General features: G+C 38.3%; 2 protein-coding genes across 12 annotated transcripts in view; both read left to right on the top strand.

Annotated features, from left to right (window-relative positions):
- LOC118769098 (ecotropic viral integration site 5 protein homolog) overlaps nucleotides 1–1,439 on the top strand; it is a 55,245-nt gene extending 53,806 nt beyond the window's left edge. For 9 of the 11 annotated variants that reach the window (XM_036516198.1, XM_036516191.1, XM_036516183.1 and 6 more), the window contains one exon: nucleotides 131–1,439. In XM_036516198.1, the coding sequence (XP_036372091.1) occupies nucleotides 131–427 (297 nt within the window). In that variant the 3' untranslated portion in view covers nucleotides 428–1,439. The remainder of the gene's footprint in view (nucleotides 1–130) is intronic. The other 2 variants (XM_036516175.1, XM_036516167.1) reach the window with 2 other exon arrangements.
- Nucleotides 1,440–11,312: 9,873 nt separating this feature from the next.
- LOC118769178 (zinc finger protein Gfi-1-like) lies at nucleotides 11,313–15,029 on the top strand. The gene is made up of 6 exons (XM_036516209.1): nucleotides 11,313–11,424; nucleotides 12,411–12,611; nucleotides 13,092–13,489; nucleotides 13,663–13,800; nucleotides 14,010–14,175; nucleotides 14,851–15,029. Exons 1-6 carry the CDS (start codon nucleotides 11,313–11,315, stop codon nucleotides 15,027–15,029), a joined length of 1,194 nt encoding a protein of 397 aa, XP_036372102.1.
- The last annotated feature ends 1,153 nt before the right edge of the window (nucleotides 15,030–16,182 follow it).

Raw genomic sequence — 16,182 nt, 5'->3', positions numbered from 1 at the left:
CCACACATGTACGAGATATCAAAGTACCACATGTCTGTAAGAATGATATTCCCAGTGATGGTGCCTTTCAGGGATGGTGCGTGTGGTTAAATATGTCGTGTTAAATGCCAGCACATCTTTGTCCTTACAGATTCGCTGCTTAAAAGGCCAGAGGGGCTTGAGTGACCCACCCAGTTTTGATGAAATCCACATGGTCAATCACTACATGGGGGACAATGAGTCATATCCTTCCTCGGACGAAGACATGGGCAAGAACATGCTGTGCGGCGTCTCTGCCCCGTTCAAGTCACGGCCAGACGCGTGCCGAATCATGCTCCACCCTAACCTGGTGGACATGGACAGTGAAGAGGAGGAAGATGGCCTGCACCTCTCCGTACCGTCCAATGGAGGCCACGCCCACAATGGTCACAAGACCACTGCTGTGTGACGGACACTAGAGAAGCTCTCATGCTCTGACTACCTGCAGGGGGGAGTTCTAACTCTTGTACTCAATCTCAACTGAAAGCAACATTTCCTCTGTTTAGGCAGAAAAGCAGGACCTCCACCCAAGGAGCTTGCTGGACTAGGCCATCCTTTTAAAAGGTTTATCAAGGTTTTATTCATTGTTCTTTAATTTTATCCTTGTTTGCATCTACCTTTTGCCAAACTCAGTCCGATGTACATATCATTGCCATTCCATAGACTGCAGCTGGATCAGTGAAGGAGAGACCCTGTGGGCATCCACTTAGAGGTGACACCTGAAAAATGAAGGAGACGCCATTAAGTCAAACAAGTCAAACAATTAAGGAAACAAGGGAATGGTCACAGTCTGAAGTACAGAGTTTTGATGGAGAGATTGTGTGCAACATCCTGTTTCATGCTTGTTGCTGTCTTTTACTCTTTATGTTTTATCCTTTTATATCATATTTGACCTTTTTTTCCAAAAAGGAATAATGGCCACAATAATGGTCTGCGGGTATTATATACATTTCTAGTGAAAGTGATGAATCTTTTTATGGGCTTGGAAGATTGCTTCATATGAAGCAATAATCAGTATCACAGCAGAAATGCTAATGGGTCACTTGAACAAAAGAAAAAACAGGCGCATAAATTGATACTATATCCCTAACCTTTAAAACAGTAGTTGTATAATTATTCACATTTCAGATAGATTGATAATCCTTAACCCATGCATCTCAGAGTGTCTGGGTCATCTGGAGCCTAGCAGTACTATAGCAGTGTTAGAACTCAAGATGGGGCCACTTTTGAATTTCAGGGTGTGCATTTGCTCCAGTGGCCAAACAGGGGGCGGCTTTATAGAGTGAGCAATTGTGCAGTCTTCCAGTGAAACTCACTGTAAGGATCTGTAAAATGCGTCCTACCAATAGCTTGTTGCCTAAAAGACAAGTAGATACATCTTACATGTGCAAATTCTGAAACAGCAAAAATATCCACGTGAGCAAGCTATACATGTATTATTCCTGAATCGATATTTCACAGTTTTAGATGAATTCATATCATCAACTCTCTTGAATGAAAAAGCATTGAAAAAACATACATCAGGTATTTAAAAGATGAGGAAAATCATCACATTTTAATTTGATGTTCTCTTTATCATTTGAAGATAAGTTTTGATTTGAAGGTAAGAATTTCTATGGATCAATGCAGATGATCTGTTCATTATCATCTATTGTACAACTGATCTTAAAGGGACATCAGCCTGTAATACAGGGGTTTTTTTATGTGGAGATGATCAGTGCTTGGCCAGCAAAGCTTTTTACAGATATTATTTATCAATATTTTCAATGACAGTGCATTGGGAAAGGAACTACAGAGAGAATTGTGTGTATTTATAGAAAAATGCCTGTGAAGACAGATTTGCAAATGAACATAGGTGATTATTGACACTGATCTCCATTTAAATATTTTGTACTGTTTATCATTCATAATCCATTCATAGTTCAATCATTGAATGTTGTTTAATGTTGACATTGTTGTTTAATGTTGTATCATGGTTTACCTGACATGTTTGAAATCAGTGGTCATCAGTCTTATTTTAAAATCCTTTTACCAAAATCACCACTGCCAGTAACTGTGCACTACTTTATTGAAATTAGTCAAGGGTCACTAGACACTATATTTATCTAAATAGTTTTTGGAAGGTGAAATAGATCCTGAATTTTCTTTTTTCAAACCAGTATTTTTTCTACTTACAGTATAAAGGTGAACCGCAATGTTTGTGTGTACACTATGTGGTACTTATTTGCATATCATACATGACAGTGGAGGGAACTGTATACGCACTCAAACCAATAAATACTACATAAAACAAGCAGAAAGCTAAGTCTGTTGCGGTGTACATGTGAATTTGTTTGTTTTTGATAACCATTGTGCATTTCTAACACTTATACTGGTGATTATCCATTCGTCAGCTGAGTTGTTTTGTAGTGTTTCATTTTCACGCTAGTATATTGTCTGTCTCAGAGTATATTGTCTATCAAAGGCATTTTACGACATGCTGAGTTCAGGCCTCCTGTGTGTGAAATGTGTATATAATGCAATAATACATCTTACGCAGTGATGACTATTTTGTGTACTGTCTGAGATGACTGAACCCTAATCTATATATCTTAATACACCAGTCCCCAGAAGGTTGCACAGATTTTTTTTAAAACACTAAGATACACTATGACTGGGAGGACAGCTGCTTTCCAGTGCTGGGCAGAGCTGATTCACTCCCTGCTCTTACTCCCTCATATGTCTCTAGGATCATATTTTGGGGTGATTGATGTGGGGTGAAAGAGTAGTGAGAATGGTAAGGACCCATCCTTCGTATTCATGTTGTTGTCTTCTATCCTGACCTATCCAGGGAAAGAGTGTGCAAGAAGGAAGAAGGACAGAGAACCATTCAGTGGACACATTTTACAGATAGACCTAGCAGTCCAGTATTGCAGTGTAAAATCTATATGTGTGTTCAGAATAAAATGTACATTGTTTAAAAATGGTTTCAGTGCCTGTTTATTTACACAGTGCCTGGGTAATTTTCTTATTGCTCAGCAATAAGAGGAGGAGATATCCTCTAGTATTGTCCTGTGCAAAGGTATCATAGCACAACAGTTAGGCTGGAAGGAGTGTCCCAGGTGTGATCTTAATAGACTCTTGTGGCCTTCACAGATGCTAAGTGGAACACTTTAAGAAGAGTTTTTATTTTACTGCATGAAACTGAGAGGTAGTTGTCTGCCTCCTGTAACATTGTAACTGTATGGTCTTTCCCAGCAAATAAATGTTCAAAAATTTAACTCCGTATGCAGTCAATTGTATGGTGCGGGCTTTTCTGTGCTTACTACATGACAAGCAATATCAGAATGCAAATGCGAGGATGTCCATCAGAAAGTCATGACACAAGCATACTTGAACTATTTTGAGTTGATTATCATATCCATATGGGTCACGTTCCAAGAATACGTTGCACACAATATACTAGTGTTTTGGCCAATCCGAAACAAATAAGGATGACTGTCATCAGTGCTCTCACAAATTCTTAAAGGTATTACATTCCACTTCTGCATACATTCAATGACGTTGGAGCTGTAAACAGTCCATTACAGGCAACAAAGTGATGTCTTTGGCAGTTGGTCATGATATAGTAAGCTACAAGAGATTTTTACAAGAATAAATCTGTTATTTTACTAAGTAGAGGTTTTCTCTAGTGTTCTCTCTGTAAAATAAATCAAAGACATGGATATTGTTTACGAAAAACAATTGTAATTTCCTTGAAAAGTCAGAAGTACAGACTTTTTGTGGCTAAAAGCAGTCAGGTCTGTGTTTGTTTTAAAGAAACCCCTATGCTCAGTACTATTATTTGCAAATAGAACTTTATTGTTCTTTTTATTAGATGAAACAAGCAACTATGGCAGATTATCCATGCCTTAATTAAATATATAACACACAGGAGTCAAATGCAAATACTTCATGCCTGAATGAAAAACGATACTGACACATTACGCACGTATTAAACAATACATCATGTTAATTCTCTGTCAGCATATTATTGCTCCTCTCACCCTGTTGCATTCTGATGAGGGCATTTCTGTTGATGACACTCATAGTCCGGGCAAAGAGGCGTGGTTGACACCTGCTACATAGACTTCCGTAAAAACAAGTCTGACATTAACAATTCACTGGCAGTCAAAAGCAATTACCAAAATACAGCAGTGCTTGCTGTATAGAGAGTAAGTTTTTATTCACACTGACGAATGGATCTGAAGCCTTTCCTGACAGCTTATTTGGTAAAACATGACCAGATAAAAACATTTTTATTCAGCCATTTTACAATATTGGCAACATGAGGACATTTGAGTATGAGGGAACTGACTTATGAGTTAATTCCCCATTATTAAACTTCGAAAGTAAAGTACAACGAAAGTAAATGAGTAGATTCCCAAGAGCCATGAGCTCTAAACTGCATCAGTCCATGGGCTGTGCTAATGCAGGAGCCCCTCCAAACTAGCATGGCGGCATGTGAAGATATGAGGCCATCACCAAGCTAACTGTTCGCTATAGGATTACAGATGTTGAAGAGGATAGCTCTGGTGAACCCGCACCAGACCATGAGCCATTAATCTTCTGTGCTAAAAAGTCTGCTTCATCTCTAATTACATGCTCACAGTCTGAGGCATAACTGTATCCTCCAAACGCTTGCATAGCCATGACCCCATTGATGAAACTACAGCACATTTGAGTGTATATAGTCATGTTAATATTGCATCAATACCATCTCACACAATTATTTTAACACAATTATTTAAAACATGCTGTCATGCAATTTCTGATGATTGAGGATGGAATAAATCATTGGCTTTATAGCCCCATTCATTTCTGAAAGTTATCACTGCCTGCAATATTGACTTTGCTTGAATTCTGTCTGCAGATTTAACACATAGCTGTCACTTTTAAGTACTCAAACTGGTACATTTTCACTGTTCACTTTAATGCTGTGTGTATGTTTGTATGTTTAATGCTGTGTGTATGTTCACTTTAATGCTGTGTGTGTGTGTGTATGTAGCACCATGGGTCCCAGGAAAACGTTATTTCAACCCTACTGTATACTGCATATGGATGGGCTGACAATAAAATCTCTCTGACTCTGACTCTGATGTTTGCAGATCAGAAAATGTCAGTCTTTCGCCAGCTGTGCGGCCACAGGGATTAGTTTGTACACATGGGCTGGAACCTCTGTAGAGGTGCACACATTTTTTCCACATCAAGTTCAAGGTTTACAAATCAAAACATTGATGTGGACTTTGGTGTTGGTGCATCTTAGGATGAAATTTGTGCATTCAAGTGTTCTATAAGGCCCCTGAGTTGATAGAACAAGAGTGAGCTCACATGTAAGGCCTGCTTGTTACAAACCACCTGCATTGCAGGCTCTGCCAGGTTAACCTTTGGCTTATTAAAATAGCCAGCAGATGAGTGAAAATAAGGGGGGATGTGCCTAACTCATGTGTGTATGTGAATAATGGATCAAAAACATAACATGGCACATTTTAGGGCAGAGTCCCATACCTTGGAACACCCCAATGACAAAGGAAATAAATTTTGTCCAGATGGAACCAACTCTGTGTCTGTGCCTCTGGAGCTTAATATAGAGACAATTGTAGTGAACAACTCTGATAATTTCCAGTTTATATCAATGCGATTGCTGCATGCAAGCCCGACGCTATGGGGGTGCTTAGGGGGTGCATCTGTCTCCTTATATCCCAATCTATACATAGTATTTATGACTTTTTGTCACACCACCCCCATGGACTGCAGTTGCACCCTTCTGTATTTTCTTATGACGCCGAGCCTGGATGGCTGGCTGCATGAATTGTGAATGCATGAACCAACAAAAGAAGAGGTCAACAAAATCTCCAGGTATCTTAGTGTCTCCCAAAACAGACTTCAAGCCACAAGCAGGCTTAATTGAATGAACAATTACAGGCAGTTTTCCCACAAAGATAACAAAAAATGTACCTCAGGGACAAAAAGACACAACTGAAATTTTTTGGTTTTAACTCTTAGTAGCTGTGTAATGATCCACAAACTGTGAGGAATGTTACATCATTTCAACATAACATTGCAATGTTACCACATTTTAACATATTATTACCCCATTCAAAATGGACTATAAAGTAAAGTACAAGCAAGCATTGACACGTTATTTGTATCAGAATACTCTGCAGCATTGGATTAAAATGAAATACCATACCTTACACATTTACATGTATGTATGGAAAGTGTATTTATAGATTTACTTAAATTAACAGTAACATATCAAGGCATTCTTTTCGATTCTACGATGGCCTCTCATCCAATATATAAAAAAATCACAGACGTGCGCTCCAGTAATCTGCGATTCTCCTTGTACTGATCTTATATCTTGTTTCCAGGTGTATTTACTTTCATAAATCTGTGGTATCAAGCATTTTTAGTGTGGAAATCTAAAAATGGTTTTGCCATATAACTTTGATACGTGGCTAAAAATTAGGCTATATAATAGTTGTGAAACAGTTGTATTTGATTGCAGAATGTTTAATGAAATGGTACAATTGGACACAACCCTCATCTCCTCCTCCACATATGCTTATGAAACCTATTGCCGAAATAACGTTCAGGAAGTCATCTTTGCGGTGTTTCAGGGGCTGAACCAGTGGTGATATACTATTGCGAATATTCAGACGAGACAACACACGGGGGTTCTCCCAACGGTGAAGCATAGGCTTCTTATTTTTAGAGATAACAGACCACCTTAATCTAATCATGGATACAGGTAAGTCCTCATAATTTTAAAATGTATGAAAATGACCAAAACCTTGTGTTTTCGGTGTCTGCACGTGTTCCCGGAATAATATTGTTGTCAATTACCAAATTAAATTTACGGTGGATTTGCCATCAAATCACAACCTGAATCAACGTACTTGGAAATTACAATCCTGATGATTCTCCCACGTTTTGTACATTGACATGCCAACATGTAGCCCTGATATGTAAGGGGAATGTATTTTCAACAGGTGAATCAAGGTTTTATAGGTGTGGCATCTATCTATGGTGTGATATCACTAATCATATTGAATTTATATGCAATGCCACAAAAAGTCTTATTCTGTGGAAGCTTATTTTTTCTTATCGCACTTGTTTCTGAATAAGCTGTCAAAAGCCAATGGAAAAAAATGCTAGCGGGGTAGCTGCATCAGTCAGGCTATATTGCTTCACTTGTCGCTACCACGATGGCATTTTCTATTATATTAACTTAATCTGACGAATGTAAAGACCCTATCCAAATTTTTGGTTTAGGGACACATGGAGGAAGATAAAGTTTTCATAGAAAGAACGGAAATCCTATGCATTTAACAGATGTCGAAATAACGTTACAATCAAGAGAGAGACACATTACAAGTTGAAAATGAAAGCCTTTCAGGCTGTATAATGTTTTTTTTCTGGCATGGACATTTTATATTACGTATTATATTTGCAGATTGCAAAGAGCGTTAGTCAGGACATGGCATTTAGCCTTCCTCCACTTTTCAGACACTGGAGATTCGAACCGCTCATCTCGCAATGCTCTGAGTGGACAACTGTTACCTTTGCACCCACAATGATACGCTCTTGCGCTGTTTTCTTGATCTGACACTTGAAGTCTGCACTGTCCTGCTTTAATTTCTCCAGCACTGCATTTATATGTTAAACTGAGTAAGATGTATTAAATGGGGATGTTATGGAGTGTTTGCGCCGAGTACGCAGCCCTCAATTGACTTATATATATCGACATAGTATTTTAGGACAATGTTGCATAAAGATAGTTGCCATGAAATAACCTGGATGTGGATGATTTTTGGGATCGCATGATTTCAGAGGTATGGGGCTAAGCACGAGCACATCCGCACATTCAACATTTGGTCCCTTACATCTGTCATACGATGAATCATTCACTTTTCAATATGTAGTTTCATAATAGGAACATCTAGTTTTAAAGAGGAGGACGCATGTTGCTTTGTTGTGAATCTCCTGTGGCCAGAATTCAAAGTAACTGACAGTCGCTATGACACTTTAGATGGAATTTTATGAGTCCATTGATAATTTACGAAGGACCGAACGATGTCAGTAAACATTTGGCACTGGTCTTAAATTTCTAGTTATAATTATATCGCCTCCATCATCACATTTGGTTGCCACCATAATTTTTTTGCTGAGGTACGACGCGTCAGTGATACATACCAGTCCGTTGGAAGCGAAGGGGGGTAGGGATAATTCGATTGTAGTGTGACATTGCATAGGCTAAACAATCACAACGACGCAGTTTCGCCGTCATGTGCAGATAATCTCAATGATTATAGCAAAATGTTTTGGGGACAAAGTCTCATACGGATCCCCAATAAAGAAACGTTAAGTATTGGCTGCATTCTGGTCGCCACAAAGTGACCTAAACACAAACACTTTATTATATAGCCAATATCTGAGTACGGGCGTTAGACACACATACTCAGATAAAAGACCTTTTTGGATCCTTGACGAGTTGTTAAATGAAAGTTTTTTTTGTCACGACCGAAATACAACTAATAACAAGCCGTTGTAGCCTGGCATAGGTCACAAAGTAATGTTTCATATAAGCACTCATTGCTAGTTTAGGACTGAATCGTGACTGAGGTGTCAGTTTTAAATCTTGGTAGAAATTCAGTTAGAATATGTACTGAATGTAATGTTTAAGCGAAATGTCAAAGTTTCACTTTAACGTTTAACATGTATTATTAAATGTATCAGTAACAGTTGTATTTGTGTAGATCTGGGGTGTGTATTGCAATGCCCAGGACATATATCCACACATAAGTCCATACACCCTTCTATACTGGCATATATACAAAAAAACATAAGCAATCCAATATAAATACTTTCAGCTCTGGGAGACAGATGCACTTTTAATGCGACATAAAATAAATTATTCTGCCTACAGCATTCATAGGTTTGTTGTAAAATGTGCATTTTATATCACGTTTAACCAACATCTTTCTCTAACTTTGAAATGTTTACCAATTAATTCACTTTTATATAAGTGAAAATCCTAAATATGTTGAATAGAAGTCTACGCTAAGAGAAAAGTTGTAATTCAATTTATGCATTTCAGATGTTCCAGTGTCAACATTCAACAAAATATTCAGCAAAATTTAGGTACAAATCATCATAGCTTTCGTACAAACGAGCAAATCAACAAAACAGTGAAATTCGGAGGAAACACCTTTAATGTAAATCTTAGCTCTGATAGAGTTTGGAATGCTGCTGAGTTGGGGTTATCGATTAACCACAAGTGCTCTTGAAAGTTTAAAATACTTACATTGGCATTGTTCAAATAACTGCGCAAACAGAATGTCAATAATTTAGACGTGGAGGGATTACAGAGTGTAACCGTTCATCAAAGTTAGTAAGCAAACCCTGCGTGCGAGCATTGGATGCCTTGCAGTAATGGCTTCGTCTAATCGACAGAGGGCACTCGGTGCTTTGATGTAGGCTACTGCCGGGCACTGCTAAAGTAGCCTAGTTTCCAATATCCGGAAACCGTATTAATTTCAAAACGTGAAATCAATAATCTAAGATCCTATGAAGTTTTCTGGCACTAGATGTTTTTACCGAAGTCTGTGCTGGATGACAACTTTAGTTGTGACACAACTCATGAAATCATAAACGTCCCGTTAAAGGAATTTAATTTACAACTTGTGTGTATAAAACACGCGTATATAAAGCTGCTTAAAATAACATTTATAATCTCCAAGAAAGACGTGGTAGGAATCTAACCTTTATTTTTAAACATTTTATATATATCAGACAAAATTTGTGGTGTTTCCACCTCTCAAATTTCAGATGTCAATTATTCGAAGTACAAGTGTTCTTAATTGCTTAAACTGACAACCTAGTTAGCCCATATCAGGGCGCATTACTCTAAGATGGCCTATATATATCTGTCAATGGTGTCATAAAGAACCAATACTACATTTCATCACCGAACTATCATTTTGAAAAGTAATTCGAGCGTTGAATTAATTTATTGAATAGTAAGTTATATGCGTTTTATTTTTAACGTTTTAACTATTCCTTTCATTGAATAATATTTAGCTAGGGCAAACCACAATTATATTTGCTTTCTTTTTCATATTATATTTTTTATTAAATCTAATAACGACTGCGATTAAGGTATTTTCCAGGTGTGATTTGGCAGTGTTGTGGTGCAAATGCTGGCTCGGGTCGAAATAAATGCAGGTCCAATGTATCCACTGCAGACTTGCAGTCTGTCGCGCAAAATGAATGCAGTCTCTCTATTATGTTTGTATAATCAGGGTGAATGCTATCGGTGCGTAGTCGACGTGATCAGAGAAGGAGCTCTGCTCATTGAACGAACAGGTAATCCAGGAAACTCAAGACTGCGGAGTCTCTATATACCGACGTGTGTACGTAGCCTCTTGCAGCTCTAGCTATTGCCTATCATGCGCTGTGTACTAAAATGAACACTAAAATGAACATTCTAAACACAGGTATACAAGAACTGTGCCACAGACACATTTATCTTGTCAACTGTGGTAAATCTTGGGATTATTATTATAATTATTATTATAATTATTATTATTTTTACTAAACCCAAGTTTAAGAAAGCCTTTAAAAAAATCATGCACTATTTCATCTGAAAACCGGTTGCCGTGTTGTGAATCTGTAAAGAGACTAGTCAAATCTAATCTAATCGGTTGTTGTTTTCAGATGGATTTGCCTACATTTTATGTACAGAATCCATATCATACTGATGCTCACGCTGCCATGAATAGGCCTATATCTTTGCCGAAGGAGTAAAACTAAAACTATAGCTAGTGAGTATGATGTTGCACAACCGTAAAACTGTGGTGTTAGAATGACACGGCTCGTGTGGCACCCTGATGCCCATCCAAGGGTCAACGTCCCCCCCCGTTCAAGTTTGAATTACATAGTGAAAAGTAGTCTATCACTTATTCTGATTGCCATCAACAGTCGGATCTCAGGGGCTGAATCGCGTTTGCCATCGGGAAGACCGATCACATGTCTATGTGGACTGTGGGTTGTTTCTTTGGGCACCTGTCTTTAGGACACCTGGTAATCGACTGAAAGGTTGTGCGCATGCTCGAGCTCGATAGCCAAATCCAATATATCGGAACAGTCTTCAACCAATGATCTTCAAATCTTTCCAGAGATAAAACAGAGCTGCCTGATCTAAGGGAGAGCCAGATTCTTCAATCTCCAGTGATTTTCGACCTGGAACGGCTGTGCAGAGAGAATTGAAAATGCCTCGGTCATTCTTGGTCAAGAGCAAAAAGGCTCACAGCTACCACCAGCCGAGGTCCATGGAAGATGATTACAGCAAACTCGACACCATTTTAGCTCATATATGTGCAGGTAAGCAAAATTATTTATATTTATATTCATAACTTCAGTGCACACCATGTTATTTACGTGGAGAATGTCAAGGACATAGGCTACTGTATACTGTATACGTGAAGTCGTTTATTTTTGTTTATTATAATTTTTCCTACTAAAACGCAATCACCATCTTTTTTTCGTATTTCTTACATACTTACTGTAAGAACAGTATCTGTAAGAAACATCGAAAACAACAATGTGGGGAAAAACAATATTGAAAAAATAAAATAAAATGAACAAATTAGTGAAACAAAATAAAATGTAATGTAATAAAAACGTATTTTCATATACAAGCTCAATCGTTGCCATTACACTTTGTAATCACCAATGTGATATGAAGGTGCATTACATTTTGTCTTGACCTATGATTATTAGTAGTTTTCGAAATATTGTGCTTTTTGTGCCAATTGTTCCAATTGTTCTTATAATCCATTGGCAAAAACAGTCTACGCTTGCAACGTAGCTGCAAAGTAGAACTAAAATATACATAAAATCCTTTGTTTGGAAATGTGACTTTAGCGTTTAACAGAGGAAAGTAATATTGTCCGTATCGATTATCAATATTATTACACACACAGGAATATCTTTACAGGTTATTTAAAATGACGAGGGAACGCCTCTCTGAATTGCTCCGTAAAATATTATCTCTCATTTTATTTTTCTCATCGATTAAAATGTAAAGCATTGGAATACTTTAAAAAGAATTAAATGTGACTACGGTCATAAGAATTGTATATCAACGCCAATATGGCACGAAGTAGAAACACTTAATAGTAGGCCTAGTGGTACAGAGCAGCCAGAACTGAAATACAGTATATATGCATCTAGCTGAACAAAGTGTTAAAATAAAGCGTCATACATGCAGATTTATAATCATTCAGATGTCAACTCTTGTATTATAATAAAAGACTGCTGGAGTTTTTACCAGGTACGATTTTATTTTCCTCTCTCGTTGCAATCAGACAGCAAGATTCCCAAAGAGCCGGGATGTTGCTCGGACGTCCTAACTGCTGAATCCCGAGGCGGGTTTTCCCCGGAATCTCACCTGGTGGACATTGCCGACCTTTCTTCCAAATCGCCACAGAGCTGCGATGGGAGTGTGTGTGGTCGGTCCTCGGACGATGAAGATTTCTGGAGGCCTCCCTCTCCCTCGGTATCACCAGGTTAGACGTGTTTTTGTTGATTCTGCTAACCTCTCAAACAAGACTGTTTGAGAATATGAAAATAGGCTACTGTATTACCTGACTTGTGTTTTGAATGGACATTAGTAATCAATAGCCTTTTCCGATATCTGCATTGCGTCATGTCACCAAAAACGAAATGAATTTAACTTTTACAATGTTAATATTCATATAGGCTATTAAACTTTACTGAATGCGTTGTACCGCATATGTGCATTCGCACCCTACAATACAGGCACACGTCCAGGGATTTAATAGTGATTGGTTACTTTATATTGCCGAATAACTTGCCACGCATTTATTTTGACAAGCTATTAATGTTAAAACAACATTTTTGAGGAGTGGCAGCTCATACAAGACTGCCTGTCACTTAAATGATTTTAGTATCTTAGTGTTTTAGGTGACGACGAAAGAACTGCTGTTGCTGCTGCTGAGGCCCTAAATTTCAATTTCGCTTTCCAGCAGATTCGGAGAAATCCTTAACACCCTCGGTGGATGAGACGCACCCTTTCGCTCTGCCTTTCCAGCCATATGCGTGGAGCAATTATTCTGGGTCTGAATTCAGGGACCTTGTCCAGCCGATGTATCACCACCACCCCGGTGTCCTGGAGCGGAGCGCCACGATGGGTCTTTACGCGGACAGGGCTCCTGAAACATCCCTATTCACCGAGCGGAGTACCGCCGCAGGACATTACAGCGATTTCAGCTCACCCGCCAATCTGTTTCAAAGAGCCACAACTCCCGGATTGTATTCGAATCGCAGCCTACACAGCAAGGTCCCAGATATTAAGGCCGAGTCAGAACTACTTTGTACTCGCTTGCTCTTGAATGGATCCTACAAATGCATCAAATGTAGTAAGGTGCGTCTGACGAAGCATTCATTTTATGAGGTGTTGATTATGAAGATGTCAATTGTGGTGCCTCACAATTCTTGAAAAAGAGGATCACAAAGTTCTGAGCCTTTTCATGTGGTATCCAGATCAGTTAATGTGTGTGGTTGAGTTTTAGTGTGCCTCTCTTCCTCCCCTCGTAGGTATTCTCCACGCCTCACGGCCTGGAGGTTCATGTCCGCCGATCGCACAGCGGGACAAGGCCCTTTGCATGTGAAATGTGTGGGAAAACCTTCGGACACGCTGTCAGCCTGGAGCAGCATAAAGCGGTGCATTCTCAGGTAACAATCATTTACTCCTTACCTGATCTGCAAATGGATATTTCATCAAGTCTTTTAAACAACAATTGTTCTTATAATTAGACTCCAAAAGAGACTGCATAGTAGTTGTTTTCCCTGATTACTATTCCACGCAAACAAACAAAACAAATACACGCGCTCCATGTGTCCTACCTGTATGGTGAATTGTTGTTATTTCGGTTGTTTTACAGGAAAGGAGTTTTGATTGCAAAATCTGCGGTAAAAGCTTTAAAAGATCCTCCACTCTGTCTACCCATCTGCTCATACACTCCGACACACGACCGTACCCCTGCCAGTACTGCGGGAAGAGGTTCCACCAAAAATCGGACATGAAGAAGCACACATTCATTCATACGGGTAAGACATTATAACTTTTTTTGGAAATAATTTAAAAAGTAACCTATCCTTTGCCAGGAACAAGAAATGGTAACGCTATTTAAGAAGTGTCCGCGTGTGTTTAAACTTTAAAGTAACGGCGATAAATAGACATCGTGGATTTAGTGTTCGTGATTACGGATGATGTATCTTACTCGTCTGCATTTGATTAGAACAAACAGAATGTAAATCTCAATATAATGTGGATATGTTCGTCGTCAAATCGGATTGCATTAGCAATCAGTAACTCTTTCATTATATCCGCCGTGTGCTTGTTGGCTTTCCCAATTATATGATTTAAGGCTATTATATCGCAATGACTTTGATATGGAAGAGCCAATGAATAGGAGTGACAGCTCAAAACAGACAGACAGCACCTGCTCGTCATTCCGAGTTAACGGTAAACTAATTTAACCTAGTATAATAAATATTTGTTGCAATATTTATAGATGAAATGGGTCTAGCACAATACATATGTGTGCCAAATGGAACCCTGTAAACACTGCGAAGAGCGTTCTTTTATGTTTTATAATGTCAGAATTAATACTCTGCTGACTTTAAATTTGAAACAAAGTAAGGTCGTGAAAGTAATTGTAATTGTGCAGACTTATCAGATCAGATCATCTTGTAATTTGATTGTCTGTTTGTATTATGCAGGCGAAAAACCACACACGTGCCAGGTGTGTGGAAAAGCCTTCAGTCAGAGCTCCAATTTGATAACTCACAGTCGAAAACACACTGGATTCAAACCCTTCGGATGCGACCTCTGCGGTAAAGGATTCCAAAGAAAAGTGGATTTGAGAAGACACAAAGAAACGCAGCATGGACTAAAATGAATCATCAATGACCACAGCAAACCTGACAGACTGACGATGCCGGTGGAACTAAAGCCACATCAAACACTATTGGCTGTTGGCTTCACAGCCTCGCCAGTGAGAATCATCTCCCCATCAATCATTCTCAGTCATTTCAGACTGTAAAAATGCAGTAATCGCGCGCGGGATTTTTTTCCCGAGATTTTTTTTTATTTTTTGCATTGTGTAAGCATCAAGGAGGTGCCTGGTGTAGGCTAATAAAACGAGTTGACGGCGTATTTTAAATGAGGACTCTTTATCCGGAACATCCAAAAAAAAAAAAAAAAAAAAAAATCCAAAACGAAATAAGGACTGCAATGAAAGACTGGATTTCCTTAAATGTCAGTCGACAATCACAGCGTTTCAAAAGAATATCAATTTGTGATCCGCTCGAGCTGGCAAAATAGACAGTTCTAGATCACACAGTTGATTCATCGAATGAAAAGGAGAGTTGTTTGTGTATTATACAAAATATTTCGATATAGTAACCGATATTTTCAATCCTATACGATTTTGTGAGTTTTATTGTCTATGAGGGGGTATTGCCACATATTTTTTGATTCCAAGAGATAATTAAGATGTGCACATTTCTGTTTATTTTATGCTGTTTTTAAGGTCACGATTTACTAAAGGGGGGAGAGATTTACATAAATGACATTGAACTTTACAGAAATTTTGGTCGTGAAAATTTTGATCGTTAAGATCTATATATATGCATAATTTCTTGTATATTTATATGTAATCATAATTTATTGATTAAATACTTTTTGATTTAACCTTTGAATTAACTTTATATCCATGCACGTAAGGTCATGGTTTATATTGTTACTGTGACTGATTTCTTCAAACCATTTTCCCTTAGAAGAGCAATAGTGAATCCTCGATGGACAGACAGCACTACTTATCAAGGAGGAATTTGTTTTTGGGAAGTGTTCTATTGCATAGGTTAATAATGATTTAAAATGACCTGTATTTGCGTGATTTATTTTCAATTAAGCAATATACATTATTATATAACATTTTGAGTTAGAAATAGGCTACGTCTCGTGGTAAGCATGAGGTACAGTATTTGGATCTGAGCACTTCTAGAGAGGGTCAAGATATCACAACTATAGCATTATTAAAATATACTGCT

The sequence above is a fragment of the Megalops cyprinoides genome, chromosome 2 (genome assembly GCF_013368585.1).
Source record: "Megalops cyprinoides isolate fMegCyp1 chromosome 2, fMegCyp1.pri, whole genome shotgun sequence".
NCBI classification, from domain to species: Eukaryota; Metazoa; Chordata; class Actinopteri; order Elopiformes; family Megalopidae; genus Megalops; species Megalops cyprinoides.
This window is presented reverse-complemented; position numbering and strand designations above follow the sequence as displayed.

What these genes read in the sequence shown, in the direction of transcription:
- LOC118769178 (XM_036516209.1), top strand. Translation starts at nt 11,313, where the DNA reads ATGCCTCGGTCATTCTTGGTCAAGAGCAAAAAGGCTCACAGCTACCAC. An exon ending in TTTAGCTCATATATGTGCAG is followed by an intron (nt 11,425 to 12,410) that starts GTAAGCAAAATT and finishes CGTTGCAATCAG; the next exon opens with ACAGCAAGATTCCCAAAGAG. An exon ending in ATAAAGCGGTGCATTCTCAG is followed by an intron (nt 13,801 to 14,009) that starts GTAACAATCATT and finishes GTTGTTTTACAG; the next exon opens with GAAAGGAGTTTTGATTGCAA.